The sequence below is a fragment of the Pristiophorus japonicus genome, chromosome 8, assembly GCF_044704955.1.
Source record: "Pristiophorus japonicus isolate sPriJap1 chromosome 8, sPriJap1.hap1, whole genome shotgun sequence".
In the NCBI taxonomy this organism is placed as follows: domain Eukaryota; kingdom Metazoa; phylum Chordata; class Chondrichthyes; family Pristiophoridae; genus Pristiophorus; species Pristiophorus japonicus.
In genome coordinates, this window is record NC_091984.1 from 199,662,915 (window position 1) to 199,678,664 (window position 15,750).

Genomic DNA, 15,750 nt, shown 5'->3' on the forward strand with positions numbered 1-15,750 from the left:
CCCCCCCCTCGTTCTGGACGCCTAATTTGTAACCTGCGCCTGATTTTTTAATATGTAGACAAGGTTTTTTCAGTTCTATAAAAATCAGGCATCAGTGGCCGGACACGCCCCCTTTTGAAGAAAAAATTCTGTTCCAAAGTGAAACTGTTCTAACTGACTAGAACTGCAGAAAAAAAAATGTGGAGAATTGCAATTTCTAAGATAGTCCGTTCTCCACCAGTTGCTCCTAAAAATCAGGCGCAAATCATGTGGAAACTTGGGCCCTTAGTCTCTCCACATAACTGAAGTTCTGCACCCTGGTACCATTCTAGTAAATCGCCTCTGCACCTTCTCCAAGGCCTTGACATCCTTCCTAACGCGTGGTGCCCAGAATTGGACACAATAGCCCGACTGGAACCTAATCAGTAATTTATAAAGGAATACCATAACTTCCTTGTTTTTGTACTCTATGCCTCTGTTTATAAAGCCAAAGATCCCATATGCTTTTTTTTTTAAAAAACAGATTTCTCAACTTGTCCTGCCACCTTCAAAGATTTGTGTACGTACGCCACCCCTATGTTCCTGCACCCACTTTAAAATTAGTTTATATTATCTCTCCTCATTCTTTCCACCAAAATGCATCATTTCACACTTCTCTGCATTAAATTGCATCGGTCATGTGTCTGCCCATTTCACCAGCCTGTCCATGTACTCCCGAAGTCTGTTACTATCCTGCTCGCTGTTTACTACAAATTTTGAAATTATGCCCTATATTCCCAAGTCCAGGTCATTAATATACTTCAAAACAAGCATAAGAACATAAGAGATAGGAGCAGGAGTAGGAATAGGCTATACGGCCCCTCGAGCCTGCTCCGCCATTCAATAAGATCATGGCTGATCATCGACCTCAACTCCACTTTCCCGCCCGATCACCATATCCCTCAATTCTCCTAAACTCGAATCCCAATACCAACCCCTGGAAAACACCACTGTATACTTCCCTCCAGAGAGAAAAACAACCCTTCACCACTACTCTCTGCTTTCTGCCTCATAATCAATTTTGTATCCACGATGTCAGTGCCCCAGTAAGCTTCAATTTTGCTAACAAGTCTATTATGTGGTACTTTATCAAATGCCTTTTGAAAACCCATATACACATCAACTCTCTCTGTAACTTCATCAGAAGAACTCAATCAAGTTAGTTAAACATGATTTGCCTTTAATAAATCCGTGCTGGCCATAATTTATTAACCCATATTTTTCCAAGTGACAATTAATTGTGACTCGGATTATTGTCTCAAAGTTTTCCCACCACCAATGTTACGCTGCATTTATCTCTCTTCCCTTTTCTAAACAGGGGTGTAATATTTGCAATCCTTCAGTCCTCTGGCACCACTCGAAGGAGGACTGGAAAACTGCGACCAGAGCCTCAGCTATCTCCACCTTCAACAATCTAGGATTTACCCCATCCGGACCGGGTGACTTTTCTAGAATAGATTAAAAAATAAAACTAGAAATGCCAGTAATAAAGAATTGAAATTGGTCCTTTCATATTTGGGATCGGAGTTCTAATGTAGGCCAAACCGATGAATTGGATGCAAGCTTCCTTGACAACTGTAAGAATCCTAAATAACATTAAGTTGTGCAGTTTCAATCCAGCTGCCAGTGAGTATGAGTTAACACATAAAGCCGGCACTAATGGATAATCTTGTCTAGAAAGACTGCATAACTATACTCTAGGATGAAAATAATACCATGTTTATGTAGTAATAAATTCTTTTTTGAAGTTATGATCAAAAAGCAAACAGGGTAGACGGCACCTGTGCTGAATTGAGTGCTCATTGCTGACTCTGAATAGAATTTTAAAAGTGACCTGTTTTCATTACAACATATGTAAATGGTACAGTACTATAAAGATAAAATCCCAGTTTTCAAAATATTGAACTTACGATATCTACATGGCAGATGCAGTATAATGTGGATAAATGTGATGTTATCCACTTTGGTGGCAAAAACATGAAGGCAGAATATTATCTGAATGGCGGCAGATTAGGAAAAGGGGAGGTGCAACGAGACCTGGGTGTCATGGTACATCAGTCATTGAGAGTTGGCATGCAGGTACAGCAGGCGGTGAAGAAGGCAAATGGTATGTTGGCCTTCATAGCTAGGGAATTTGAGTATAGGAGCAGGGAGGTCTTACTGCAGTTGTACAGGGCCTTGGTGAGGCCTCACCTGGAATATTGTGTTCAGTTTTGGTCTCCTAATCGGAGGAAGGACGTTCTTGCTATTGAGGGAGTGCAGCAAAGGTTCACCAGACTGATTCCCAGGATGGCAGGATTGACATATGAGGAGAGACTGGATCAACTGGGCCTGTATTCACTGGAGTTTAGAAGAATGAGAGGGGATCTCATAGAAACATATAAAATTCTGATGGGACTGGACAGGTTAGATGCAGGAAGAATGTTCCCGATGTTGGGGAAGTCCAGAACAGGGGTCACAGTCTAAGGATAAGGGGTAAGCCATTTAGGACCAAGATGAGGAGAAACTTCTTCACTCAGAGTTGTTAACCTGTGGAATTCTCTTTGTTGATGCCAGTTCATTGGATATATTCAAGAGGGAGTTAGATATGGCCCTTATGGCTAAAAGGATCACGGGGTATGGAAAGAAAGCAGGAAAGGGGTACTGAGGTGAATGATCAGCCATGATCTTATTGAATGGTGGTGCAGGCTCAAAGGGCCGAATGGCCTACTCCTGCACCTATTTTCTATGTTTCTATGACACGTGCAACAGCACATGTTATTTTGAAAAAATTTAAGTTACAAGATATTCAAAATGTATAAAGTATCATCATTGCTCGCCGGAAACAACTTAATATGGTTGTACATAGTCCAGTGTCTAATGAAGAGAAAAACTTAAGTTTGATTCAGAGCTATTTTCTGCTGCCAATTTTCTCTCTCTCTTTTCCCTCCTCAAGAGGCTGACTCTTGGTATATTATTCTACCAGTGTTGACAGCCCTCTGGTCATTCGTCCAGTGTAAACTTGAGCGAGAGCGCTTTGGCAGGCTATTCAACGTGGCACATGATTACTTAGTTCCCATGCTAGCCATTTGTGCTAAACTTGATCCGGTCATCATCCGACATCCATACACACATTTTCCAACAGATGTCACCAGGTATCTATCAGGAACTGGAACCCTGGCTGACATTTCCCCCAAGGGCAATAAAGTCAATTGTACCACCCCAACTACTGCCTCAATTGAGATCAATAAACTCAACCTGAACCAGGAATTAAACCCGAGACCTAATGATGGCGTATTACTGATCCAGGTGGTGCCTTCTTCCATTAGATCATCAGAGGGTCCTAGTAACACATTATTAACTTATTGAGGTAACATGTCAATATTTACCCACAAGCTGCAAAGTAACAAACCTCTACAAAGTAGAATAGGCAGCTTAAAAAAGACGGGTACAATTTTTTAAAAATATCCAGGATTCGTAGAGAAAGATTGCAGAATACATTTAAGACTAAATATGCAATGAAAATAGCAAAATAAAACGTGAATTTGTAATCCCAAATATTTCAGAATTTGAAGACACTAGAAAATGTTCCACCCGATAGCTGCCTCAACCTGAGGGCCATCTACATGTGGGCATTCATCAAATAGGGAACTACAGACGTGACTGCGCTTTCTTACCGAGTAGCAGAATGGATCTTGATATATCAATGTTTGATGTCAGGCTAATTCACAACCTATATTCCTAAAGATAACACAAATGGCTCAACCCCACTAAAGTGGTTTTGTTTGTGATCAAGAATCTACTGAAATGCACCCTCTGACAGTCTAAAGTTAGACCACTAAAGAGGAGCTACCATGTTTGATTCTTAGGGTTGGCCACTTGCACGTCTCAATAGTTTTAAAATCAGTTGTCAGTAAAGTTGTCAGGAGAGCGATGCAATTTTGGGGGTAAAAAAATAATATATTTTGAATTATTTTCATTGAATCACAACCCCCGTTCCCCCCCCCATCCCCAGATTTACGGTGGTACGGCCATTAGTTATTTCAGACCACTGCAGCCCAGACCCTATTGTCCCATCTGGAGGCAAGTATAAAAGTAATCAACGAGAGAAATTAAAAATATAAAAAGTGTATAATCAAACCTAATTTTATATTAAGTTTGAAAGTAATTTAGTTAAATCCAAAACTAGAGTCAGAAATCTAAACAAACTATTTAGGTATGAGGGGCGAGTTGACTGAGGTAGATTGGGAAACTATATTAAAAGGTATGATGGTAGTTGAGCAATGGCCATAAAAGGAGCTGCGAGCGGCGGCCATGGGCAGCGTGGAGGCATATTACTCCAGGGAGCAGCACGAGCTGGTGCAGGAGGGCGACGGCAGCGAAGAGTGATGTCATCAAGGTCCAGGTCTGAGATTGGAGCTTGGGTAGATACAGCAGGAGCGGCGAGGTCGGGGCGAAGGAGCGGCGAGAGACTGTAGAGGGACGTAATCGGGGCCCAGAGGAAGCGTGAGTTCGGGCCCAGGGGCAGCACGGGCCAGCCCACACTGCGATGTGTGTGCACACTAGGTCTGTGCAGCAGAACTGGCCTCCAGTCGTCTTGGGTAATCCTTGCCACGAAACCAAGACCTAGCTCCGTCAAGCCCGTGAGGTGGCTGGTGTGCAACGGCCACTACACGTTAAAAAAAATCTACGCACAGGCATCTTCCACCCTTGAGGATGTAGTTCGGGTCCTTCATTGAAACACCTGCGAACTCATCCATTTTTTGGTGTGGAAGCAGGTTATCCTCGTTTTGAGGGACCGCCTATGATGATGAGCATTTAATGAATTAATACATAATTTACAACAAATATACATTCCTTTAAGGCACAAAAACTACACAGGAAAAGAGGTCCAACCGTGGCTAACAAGAGAAGTTAAAGATAGTATTAGATCAAAGGAAGAGGCTTATAATGTTGCCAAAAAGAGCAGTAAGCTTGGGGATTGAGAGGATTTTAAAATTCAGCAAAAGAGGACCAAGAAATTGATAAAGAAAGGGAAAATAGAATGATAGTAAACTAGCGAGAGACATACAAACAGACTGTAGAAGCTTCTATAGGTATGTAAAAAGGAAAAGATTAGTAAAAGTAAATGTGGGTTCCTTACAGGGGATTAGACAGGAGAAATTATAAATGGGGAATAAGGAAATGGCAGAGAAATTAAACAAATACTGTGTGTCTGTCTTCACGGAAGACACAAAAAAAACTCTCAGAAATAGTGGGTCCAGCGAGAATGAAGAACTGAAAGAAATTAGTATTAGTAAAAAAAATAGTACTGGAGAAATTAATGAGACTGAAAGCCGATAAATCCCTTGGACCTGATGGCCTACATCCTAGGGGTTTGAAAGAGGTGGCTATGGAGATAGTGGATACATTGGTTGTTATCTTGTAAAATTCCACAGATTCTAGAAAGGTTCCCGCGGATTGGCAGGTAGCTAATGTAACCCTGCTCTTTAAGTAAGGAGGGAGAGAGAAAATGGAGAACTACAGACCAGTTAGCCCGACATCACCAGCAGGGAAAATGCTAGAATCTATTATTAAGGATGTGGTAACAAGACACTTAGAAAATAATAATAGGATTGGGCAGAGTCAACACGGATTTATGAAAAGGAAATCATGTTTGACAAATATGTTGAGTTTTTTGAAGTTGTAACTAGTAGAATAAATAAGGGGGAACCAATAGATGTGGTGCATTTGGATTTTCAGAAGGCATTCAATAAGGTGCCAGACAAAAGAAGTTATTAAAGAAAATGAGGGATCATGAGATTGGGGGGAATTTACTAGCATGGATTGAGGAATGGTTAATGGACAGAAAGCAGAGAGTAGGAATGAACGGGTCTTTCGGGTTGGCAGGCTGTAACTAGTGGGTTACCGCAAGGATCAGTGCTTGGGCAACAGCTATTCACAATCTATATCAATGCTTTGGATGAGGGAACCAAATGAAATATATCCAAATTTGCTGATGATACAAAGCTAGGTGGGTATGTAAGTTGTGAGGCGGATGCAAAGAGACTTCAAGGGGATATAGACAGGCTAAGTGAGTGGGCAGGAACATGGCAAATGGAATATAATGTGGAGAAATGTGAAGTTATCCACTTTGATAGGAAAAATAAAAAAGCAGAGTATTTTATAAACGGTGAGAGATTGGAAAATGTTGGTGTTCAGAGGGACCCGAGTATCCTTGAACATGAATCACTGAAAGTTAACATGCAGGTACAGCAAGCAATTAAGAAAGCAAATGGAATGTTGGCCTTTATTACAAGAAGATTTGAGTACAGGTTGAACCTCTCTAATCCAGCACCCTTGGGACCTGGCCTGTGTCAGACCAGAGAATTTGCTGGACCACGGGAGGTCACGTCGACACCAGACTTAAAAATCCCACTGTCAAATTTTTAGAAATACTTCCTACAAAAGCTAGTTTTGCTAATTTGTAACTGTAGTACCATGGGCTCCGTACCTTGTATATCGGCCGCGTTGTGGCTATCTTGATGTAAATAGGACTGATCTAGGGAGTGTGCTTGCAAGTTGGAAGCGAGATTCGCCGACGGGTTGCACGACGAGAGGGGCTGCTGTTTGATGTAAGGAGCCCTGTTGTTCCGTGTGGAGGCTGAAGGAGCCCATGCTGAAGCCGAGGTAGTGTACATGGAGTGTGGCTCCATCACCGGTCAGCAAGGGAGACGTGGGCAGTGAGCGGTCAGCGTGGTTGGGTTAGTCTCCGACCGAAGACCAGGACCTTACACTAGGGGAAATGGTATTTAATCACGTTTGTGTCAAATATACATTTTCATGGCTCCTTTTAAATTTCAAAGCAATTAAAGAGTTGCAATATAAAAGATTTGCAACTTGTCTTGCCATGCAAGTACGTAGAAATCAATCACCCATAACACATTAGCATTCAACTCAACACTTCCATAACTATCAAATGACAGGTTGTGATGTAGAATGTCAAACTCACTTCTTGCCTTTCCAGATTTTGGACATGTCCACAGAATTTTTGCTGTAAACATCAAAGTCATCATAGTCAAAAACATTTCGTCTTGTTGACAGAACCGACTCCTGGTCCTCTTTCACCTGCCTAATGAAAACAAAATACGTTGAATTGCTTGACATTGCTGTGTCTAATTGTACACTTACAATTTATACTTAAACTATTACATTCTACAAGACAGCCTTTAAAAATGCATTTCTAACACATTCTACAATTGAGTCTGATTTCAGACTGTATGGATATCAATTTATGATAATTAAGACATTAGCAAAATTATGAAATCAGGATTAAAGATTTCAATATTTGATGCTGGAGAGAGTGAAAGATGAAAATGAGAATACCAGGTTTTATGAATTTACAAAATAAGGTAGGTCATACAATTGAGTTGAAATGAAAGGACATTCAAATGTCCAAACTATATTGTTTTGAAGTGCAAGAAAGCCTAAAGCTTAAAGCCTGTGGTATGCATATTGTTGGGTATATGTAGTTCCCTTTAATTCTATCATTACTTTTTTTTAAAAAAAGCAATAGCTAACTTAAGTACCATCATAAACATGTATATAAAAAAATAGGCATTAGTTGGGAGTCATTTTTATTCATAGCATATAACCCTCCATTTCAAGAGTACCTTGAGTACGCGCACTCCATAGAGCTTTTAGAAACAGCCCGAGTGGAGATTTACTTTTGAGCCAATCTTTGAAGCTCTGTGGGGCTGGAGGGTTGGGAAAAAGGAAATACAAAATTTACAACACAACCTGCATGGAAACTGCTGTTCTTTTGAGTGGACATGCTGAAGTTGATACCCTAGTTTAAGTGTCATCACAAAGTGATCTTGTCAAAATGTCACAAAATTATTTATTTTTAATAGAGCATCATATCTCTGGTAGCGCTGCTTATGGTGAAACAGAAGATATGTTGTTTTAAAATAGTGATGCCATGCCATGTAATGCAAAGAGCCATTGATTTATGGTAACTGAATAAGTCAAATTCTGTTTTAATAACATGATCTTGGAATAAAAGACAAAAGTTGCATGACCAGTAAATGAAAGGCCTTCATCAAATATGTATTCAATTACCTATATGTATTTAATTTTTATCCCTTACCATATGAGTTGTAAATGTAAACAACATTATTTGTCTCCACCTCAGTGTGTCACATTAACTTCAGAAAAATGAAGTTAATAGTATTTACTTGCATGTTTAATTAAATCCTACTAAAGCTCATTGTCCAGTTTGTATCAAAATAATTTTCAAAAACAAACAAATACTATTATACAGATAAACTGTGGCTTTTCCACTGGGAAAGATTAAAAATCTAGATTGTTTGGAATTCAAACATAAATGCGTCCACAAACTGCTCAGTACTGCTGGTTTAAACAGGGTCTATTAACTATTTCTCACACAGATGCATACACTGCCCATTTGAAAAACACTCAATTTAAATTTACCCGAATAATGTTTATGAAAATTTGTAGCTTTTCTTGAAATAATATTAACGGATACTGAATGTTGAAGAGTGGGGGAAGGGAAATACCGCTGAAGCATTCTGGGAAATTGTGCACACTGCCTTCAGCAAATACATCGAGTCCTCGCTTTTGACGTGTATATATTCCCTAACTCTTCCATTGTGATTTTCTGCTATTTTACATTGCTGCAATCAACAAAGTGTGACAGCTGAAGTCTAATGGGAAGTAAATGTAACAATTACAGAAATTGCACACTGTATGCAAGACTGTTAATATAATGATAAAAAAACCCTACGGATAATTAGCTGTCCGTGGTGGTATTTAGACATTGTTAAGCTGGACACATGCAGCACAGGTTCACACTCTGATGAACTACATAAGCTGTATCCACTCATAGAACGTAAAATAGTCAAACACAAAACAACGTAAGCTTTGCCATTTCTATTTCTCCTATTTCTCATCTACATGTTGCCCCTTGGTGACATCATCCAGAAACACAGCGTCAGTTTCCACATGTATGCTCATGACACCCAGCTCTACCTCACTACCTCTTCTCTCGATCCCTCTACGGTTTCTAAATTGTCAGACTGAATGAGCAGAAATTTTCTCCAATTGAATATTGAGAAGACCGAGCCATTGTTTTCGGTCCCCACCACAAACTCCGTTCCCTAGCCACCGACTCCATCCCTCTCCCCAACTCCTGTCTGAAGCTGAACCAGACTGTTTGCAACCTTGGTGTCATATTTGACCCCGAAATGAGCTTTCGACCTCATATCCACAGCATAACGAAGACCACCTATTTCCACCTCCGTAACATCGCCCGTCTCCGCCCTTGCCTCAGCTCATCCGCTGCTGAAGCCCTCATCCATGCCTTTGTTACCACTAGACTTGACCATTCCAATGCACTCCTGGCTGGCCTCCAACATTCTACCCTACATAAACTAGAGGTGATCCAAATCTCGGCTGCTCGTGTCCTAACTCGCACCAAGTCCCGCTCACCCATCACCCTGTGCTCGCTGACCTACATTGGCTTCGGTTAAGCAACATCGATTTCAAAATTCTCATTCTTATTTTCAAATCCCTCCATGGCCTCGCCCCTCCCTATCTCTAATCTCCTCCAGCCCCCCCCCCCCCGGCCCAAGAGATGTCTGCGCTCCTCTAATTCTGCCCTCCTGAGCAGCCCTGATTATAATCGCTCAACCACTGGTGGCCATGCCTTCTGTTGCCTAGGCCCCAAGTTCTGGAACTCCCTGCCTAAACCTCTCCGCCTCTCTTTCCTCCTTCAAGACGTTCCTTAAAACATACCTCTTTGACCAAGCTTTTGATCACCTGCGCTAATTTCTACTTATGTGGCTCGATGTCAAATTTTTATCGCATAATATTCCTGTGAAGTGCCTTGGGACGTTTCACTACATTAAAGGCGCGATATAAACACAAGTTGTTGTTTGTTGCTTTGAATTTGACAGACCCCCAGGTTCCCAAAACAGAATCCAGATACTAGCTACAGCTCGAGAATCTTAACTGCAACAAAGACAACTGGACACTTTGCCTAATGTACCCAGAATATGGTGTGAACATTACCAAAGGTTCTGGTTCCTGCTGGGAAATGAATTATGGCCAACAAGTCAAGCACATTTCCTGCCTGATAATTCTACTGAGAGAAGATAAGAATTGTGGGAAAATCTGAACTTCGACCTTCCACATTTTGGATCTTCGAACTTAAATCAATGCAAAGTCATGATCAATGGGAAGCCACCAAATGTGGCCAGTGTCTAAAGGAAAGACTTTACTACGTGAAACAAATTTTGCCATAAAATCTAAAATTTATTATATAAATGTATTAGAATCTAACATGTATTATTCAAAATTATTACACGTAGGCTAAAAATAGATACAATACTGTCTGAAGATAGACATTTCTTATAGGACAGCAGTTAGAAATTGACTTAATGCTGATAACTGGGAGAAAATGAATCAAGTGAATTAGCTTAATTCATTCTATGTTTTCACAACTTTCACAAGGACTTGACCTTTAAGTTCTATGGATAAGTCTATTTTCTAATGAACCTAATCTTTTTTAAAAATTAAGAAGCCAAGGTGAAGGGCAAGCCTCAAAAATACATGCACATGTTAAAAGACTTGCATTTATATAGTGCCTTAACACCTAATTTACACAAGAAAATTAGGCAGAATTAACATTACTTGTTATTTCTTACACTTTTACTAAGTACATCTAGGTTTCTGGGTTCGAACTTTTAAAGCTATTAAAAAAAAATAAAGGACTTAGTAGCAACATTCGTTTTTCTCCCAAAAAGTTGCATTCTCAGAGTGGTACACCATCACCATTAAGCTGAATATTCATTGGGATTGAAACTACAAAGTGCTTGTCCATCACAAAGAAAAACTAAATCTTTTATTTACTGATCCTTAGTATCACAGAAGATTCAAGGCCATGTATCCTCAAGTATACACAAAACTGCATTTAGTGGAAACAAACTGCAGTATTTTGCATACAAATCTTAAATTTAAATATGTTCAGTTTAATTTCTTACCTCTGAAGTGTTCTGTCTAGTTTGTGAAGGGAAGGTGGTATTTTATCTTCCAGGATATTATTAATTACTTTTTCTGTTTCATAATTATATTCTTCAAGACATTCAAGAATGAAGCCTTCCCCAAGATGTGGTAAAATGTCCTTCACCTGAGAAATTAAAGATTCCAGCTCTATTCCCATTATCTTGGCTGCCGTTGCACCTGCACACTATTTACAAAAACAGGAATAATTACTTGCACAATTTCAGTAAATGGCTAAAAGTTACTTTTTTCATATTTTAATCACGTCTACTCTGACACATGTATTACTCCAGACTAAATTTAATTTCACAAGACTTTCTTCGAACTAAAATTAAAAACTGGATCTCACAAGATACCTTTTTTATATTAAAAAAATAATTTAATGTTAAAAATCTTAAGTCTGCATGCACTTTTTGTCAATTTTTCCCATTATACATTCCTATACCCACATTTATAATGGGAACTAGCTGTGTAAACTTGTCACATGTAATTACACTCTCCTGTCAATGGAAGCACTGTAGTACCATCAGTGGCAGGCATGTGCAATTACAACAGCAGCAGCCATTCATACATAAATTGAATAAAGAAATAACAACAGAGAAAGGAAATAAAGCTTGTAATTTGCCAAATAACAATTTGAACTTCACTGTCCGAATTATTCTTAATTTTGATCTCAGCCCTCTTCTCAATTCATTTAATTTCAGAAGAACACGACCACTTTGGACACCTTTCCCTTTAACACAGTTTCTTGATAACTAAAGTGCAGACTTTGGAACATTTCTGAACTTTCTTCTTCTGAAGAAAATTACTACTTGGTTGGACTTTGGAACCAAGTTTCAGGTACCAGAGGGGTTCCAGCATGCGTGGAATCTTCCCAGATTGTGTGAGCCTTGACAGCAAGAGCAGTCTATTCAACCGGTGGCAAGAAACCTCCAATCCTATCTTCACCAAATGTCCACGTGCACACTTTCTGCAACAGTCACTAGACAGCAATCGGGGACTCTTGCCAATTTTTCACTCCCTAACCCAGGGTCACTGATGCCAATTATACCCCTACTGCCAGCTAAGATCACAGACTGGGTTGAACCTACTTTCTTTCCATTCTGTATAGCTCAGCTGCTCGAATACAGAAACAGAAAATGCTGGAAATACTCAGCATATCAGGCAACATCTGTGGAGATAGGGGTGGGAGGGTGAGGAGTGTAAAAAGAGTGGAGGGAAAAAAGACTTATCTGGGAAACAAACCTGGCAGGTTCAGTCCTGCCTCAGTTTACAACACATGTTGGCTGACTATGGGACGCTGTGATCCAGATTCTCAGTTGAAGCAGGAAGTGTGATGAGAAGAAGCAATAGTAAATTTCATAAAAAGCCTGGGGGCAGGATCAGCGATTCTAAATGTTGTATTATTGCAAGCTCATACTTTAGAAATGTTCCTAACTTTATACTTTTGTTATCAAGAAATGGAGTTAAAAAGGAAAGATGTCCAAAGAAGTGCTCTTCTGAAATTAAATAAATTGAGAAGGAGACAGACAACAAAACTAAAAATAATTCTGAAGTTGGGGTTCAAATTTTTATGACAAATTATTAACTTTACTTGGCAGATTATTCCCTTTCTGTTATTCATGATTCCTTCCTCAATTCAATCTCTCCACAGATGCTGGCTGACTTGTTGAGTATTTCCAGTATTTTCTGTTTTTATTTCAGATTTCTAGCATCCACAGTATTTTGCTTTTAGCTCAGCTTCTCACTGGCTAAACTCACAGAGTCATTAGGTGAAGCTAATAAACCAACTTTACTTGGTACTTACATAATCAGCATTTTCATATTCTAGCTGTTTAAGGTCTTGTTCTATTTCACCATTTGCAGCTGAAACTTGACTGGTAAGAGAGGCAGGTGAAATGTGAGCATTTGCCATGGCGAAGGCAGGCTTGTTCCTGCCACTAGCTTCCCAGGCACTGTCAACAGCTTTGATGATGTAAGATGTCCTAGTTTCATCGCTGTGGTTTAAGTTAAGATTAATACAAATCAAAATGTACACCGACATACAGCTTACATTCAACTCGACTGAAATGGAGATAAAAAATGACATTCACATGATTAGAACGTACACAAAAATAATTAATCTACTCTTTATAATATTGACTTTTAAAACTGCACACACAGATTTTTTTTCCAATTTGTTGCCAGTCACCCATATTAACTCCACTGTAATCTATAAATTCATTTCAGTTGCTTTACAGGATTAATATATTGCCCTGTGTTAAAACATCCTCCTATGCTGCTTCAACATTAGTGGCTTAAAAGAGTGTTACAAATAATCTATTCCATACTCATAATGCCCTTCCAATAATAAATTATTCTTTGTGTGTTGAGAGTGCCACTTGTTCATTATAATAGTGATATCATTTTGCCACCCACCTCCATTACATATAGTGCTAACAAAAGCCACAAAAAAAATGGAGATTAGCATTTTCTCCTATATCATTTGAACTGGAGCATTTTTCAGCCAGTCAACATCAGACCAGTGGGCAGGCACGAGAACAGAAATGCATGGTAGGGCTCTGGAGACTGCACTACCTGTACGGGAGTTCAGGAAATAGAAAAAAATGCATAGATCCCTACAAAATACAGGTGCAGAAGTAGGTGAAGTTTTATTTAGGGTAAACTTTATCCAGCTTTAAGGCAGCTGTTTAGCGTGGCTCCAATATTGCTCTCAGTCTTCCATTATGTTTCTCATTCTTTAAAACATTGGTTTGTGTATGTGACCTGAAAATACTGGCTGAATATCAACGACTTCTGTGCATCGCATTATGTTGTGACCAAGTGTGCTTGTTTTGAATATGTATGTAGCCTTCTGTTGTCTAGGCCATAAGCTCTGGAATTTCCGGCCTAAACCATTCCGCCTCTCTTTCCTCCTTCAAGACGCTTCTTAAAACCTACTTCTTTGACTCAAGCTTTTGGTCACCTACCCTAATTTCTCCTTATGTGGCTCGATGCCACTATGTTAAAGGCGCTATATAAATACAAGTTGTTGTTGTTGTTCTTCTTCTTCTTCATCATCAATAGCTTTTTCTTAAAATGGTAATATACCTTATAAAGCAGTGAAAATAGCAATTCTCCATCAAACTGCACAATAAACTTGCAATATTTTCCATCGGCTGTTCATCACTTACTGCCAAATAATTTCCATTGTAAATATCAGTAGTGGAAAAGTATGCTTCCTCCAATTATTCTTCAAAAGTCATTAAAACGCCACGGAGATTATTTGTCAAGTTACAGATGCAGATTAAGTTGTCTAACTGATATTTTACAGGACTATAAAGGAATACATTATCTTGCCACATTATTTAATACCAAAATGATAGAATAACTTTTTTCTCTCCCTCCAGTCTGAAGTTAGACCTGAAATTCCAATTTTAGCTGTCACAAACTCTTCCAATCTATCGATGAAAGGATACAGTGCAGGAAATGCCTGTTGTAGAAGGCTAATATCATCAGCCACTGGAAACTGTTCATCATAGTCTGTCAGAAATCTGTGTAAAGAGTAATGAAATTCTATGTAACAATACAAGTGAACTCTCCTTGAGGACATAAATTTCATGGGTACAACCATAGCATTTACAATTTTAAAAATAAATATCTGACCTGAATAATTAGTTACAATTGTACCTAAAATTGCATTTTGGAACAGGCTTATATTATCAGTAGTAAGCAAAGATTATGACTTCAGAGAACATTTCTGCAAATATACTTGCTTTTTTTGGGTGGTGAAAAAAAATGTTTTAATCAATGTGTCCTTCCCAATTAAAGTAAACTGGACCTCATCCATGGCATGCAGGTGTACATTATGGGTCCTAGAACGGCAAAGATTTTTTTTGCCTGTGGATTTCTATTGCTGCCTCCTGCATCTGCAGCCCTGATTCAACCCAGTGAACAAAAGGATCAGGCACACACTTCTTCATTACAGCAATCACTGCTGCTCAGTCATTAATCAACAGAAGGTACATGTCTACAGAATAAATCTAGTCCTGCAACATCTTCCCTGCTCTCATCCACCAAATCAGACACTCAGCCACTGCTGTACATTGTGAAATGTAGGAGATATGATGAGCAATAGAGTAACTCAGCCAAAGTTAACTGGTAAGCACAACAACCATCACCACCTGAAGCCAGTACTTAAACTCACAGCCTTCCATTTGGGAATCTGACACTACAGCTAAGGGGTTCACCAATGTAGGTTGTATTTTTTTCAAACGGCTGTTTCTTCTTATAAACTTTAAAAGGATCACCATGAAAAATTAGACCCACTGTATAAAAAGAAAAAATGCTCAAATACAAGTTATGATAGAAAACAGTCCAAGTCACCGTGAGAATTTCTTTGGAGAGGATGTAAATCCACAATGTAAATCCTTAAGATGCCAAATTCCTTGTTTATTACAATTCCAATACAGACTTTGGGAGCACTGCCACTAATACATTTTTAGTTCAATGCTTATAATAATAATAAACTATTTTAAAATTACAAGGGGTTTACAATCAGTTTTTATGCTTGCAGTGGCTAATATTGTGATGTCAACCATAAATGTACTCATGTACTCCTGTATTTGACCCACCAGGGCATTCACAAAAAAAAATTGAATGTTTGTGACAAGACTGAAGATTTATCAAGGATTAAATTGTAGTTAGAGTATT

At 39.1% G+C, this 15,750-nt stretch overlaps 1 protein-coding gene across 3 annotated transcripts in view; it reads right to left on the reverse strand.

The window, feature by feature from the left end:
- ascc2 (activating signal cointegrator 1 complex subunit 2) overlaps positions 1 to 15,750 on the reverse strand; it is a 63,179-nt gene that overhangs the window by 9,921 nt on the left and 37,508 nt on the right. For all 3 annotated transcript variants that reach the window (XM_070887769.1, XM_070887768.1, XM_070887767.1), the window contains exons 12-15: positions 14,517 to 14,591; positions 12,866 to 13,055; positions 11,040 to 11,245; positions 6,989 to 7,108 (exon numbers count right to left, since the gene is read on the reverse strand). In XM_070887769.1, the coding sequence (XP_070743870.1) occupies positions 6,989 to 7,108; positions 11,040 to 11,245; positions 12,866 to 13,055; positions 14,517 to 14,591 (591 nt within the window). The remainder of the gene's footprint in view (positions 1 to 6,988; positions 7,109 to 11,039; positions 11,246 to 12,865; positions 13,056 to 14,516; positions 14,592 to 15,750) is intronic.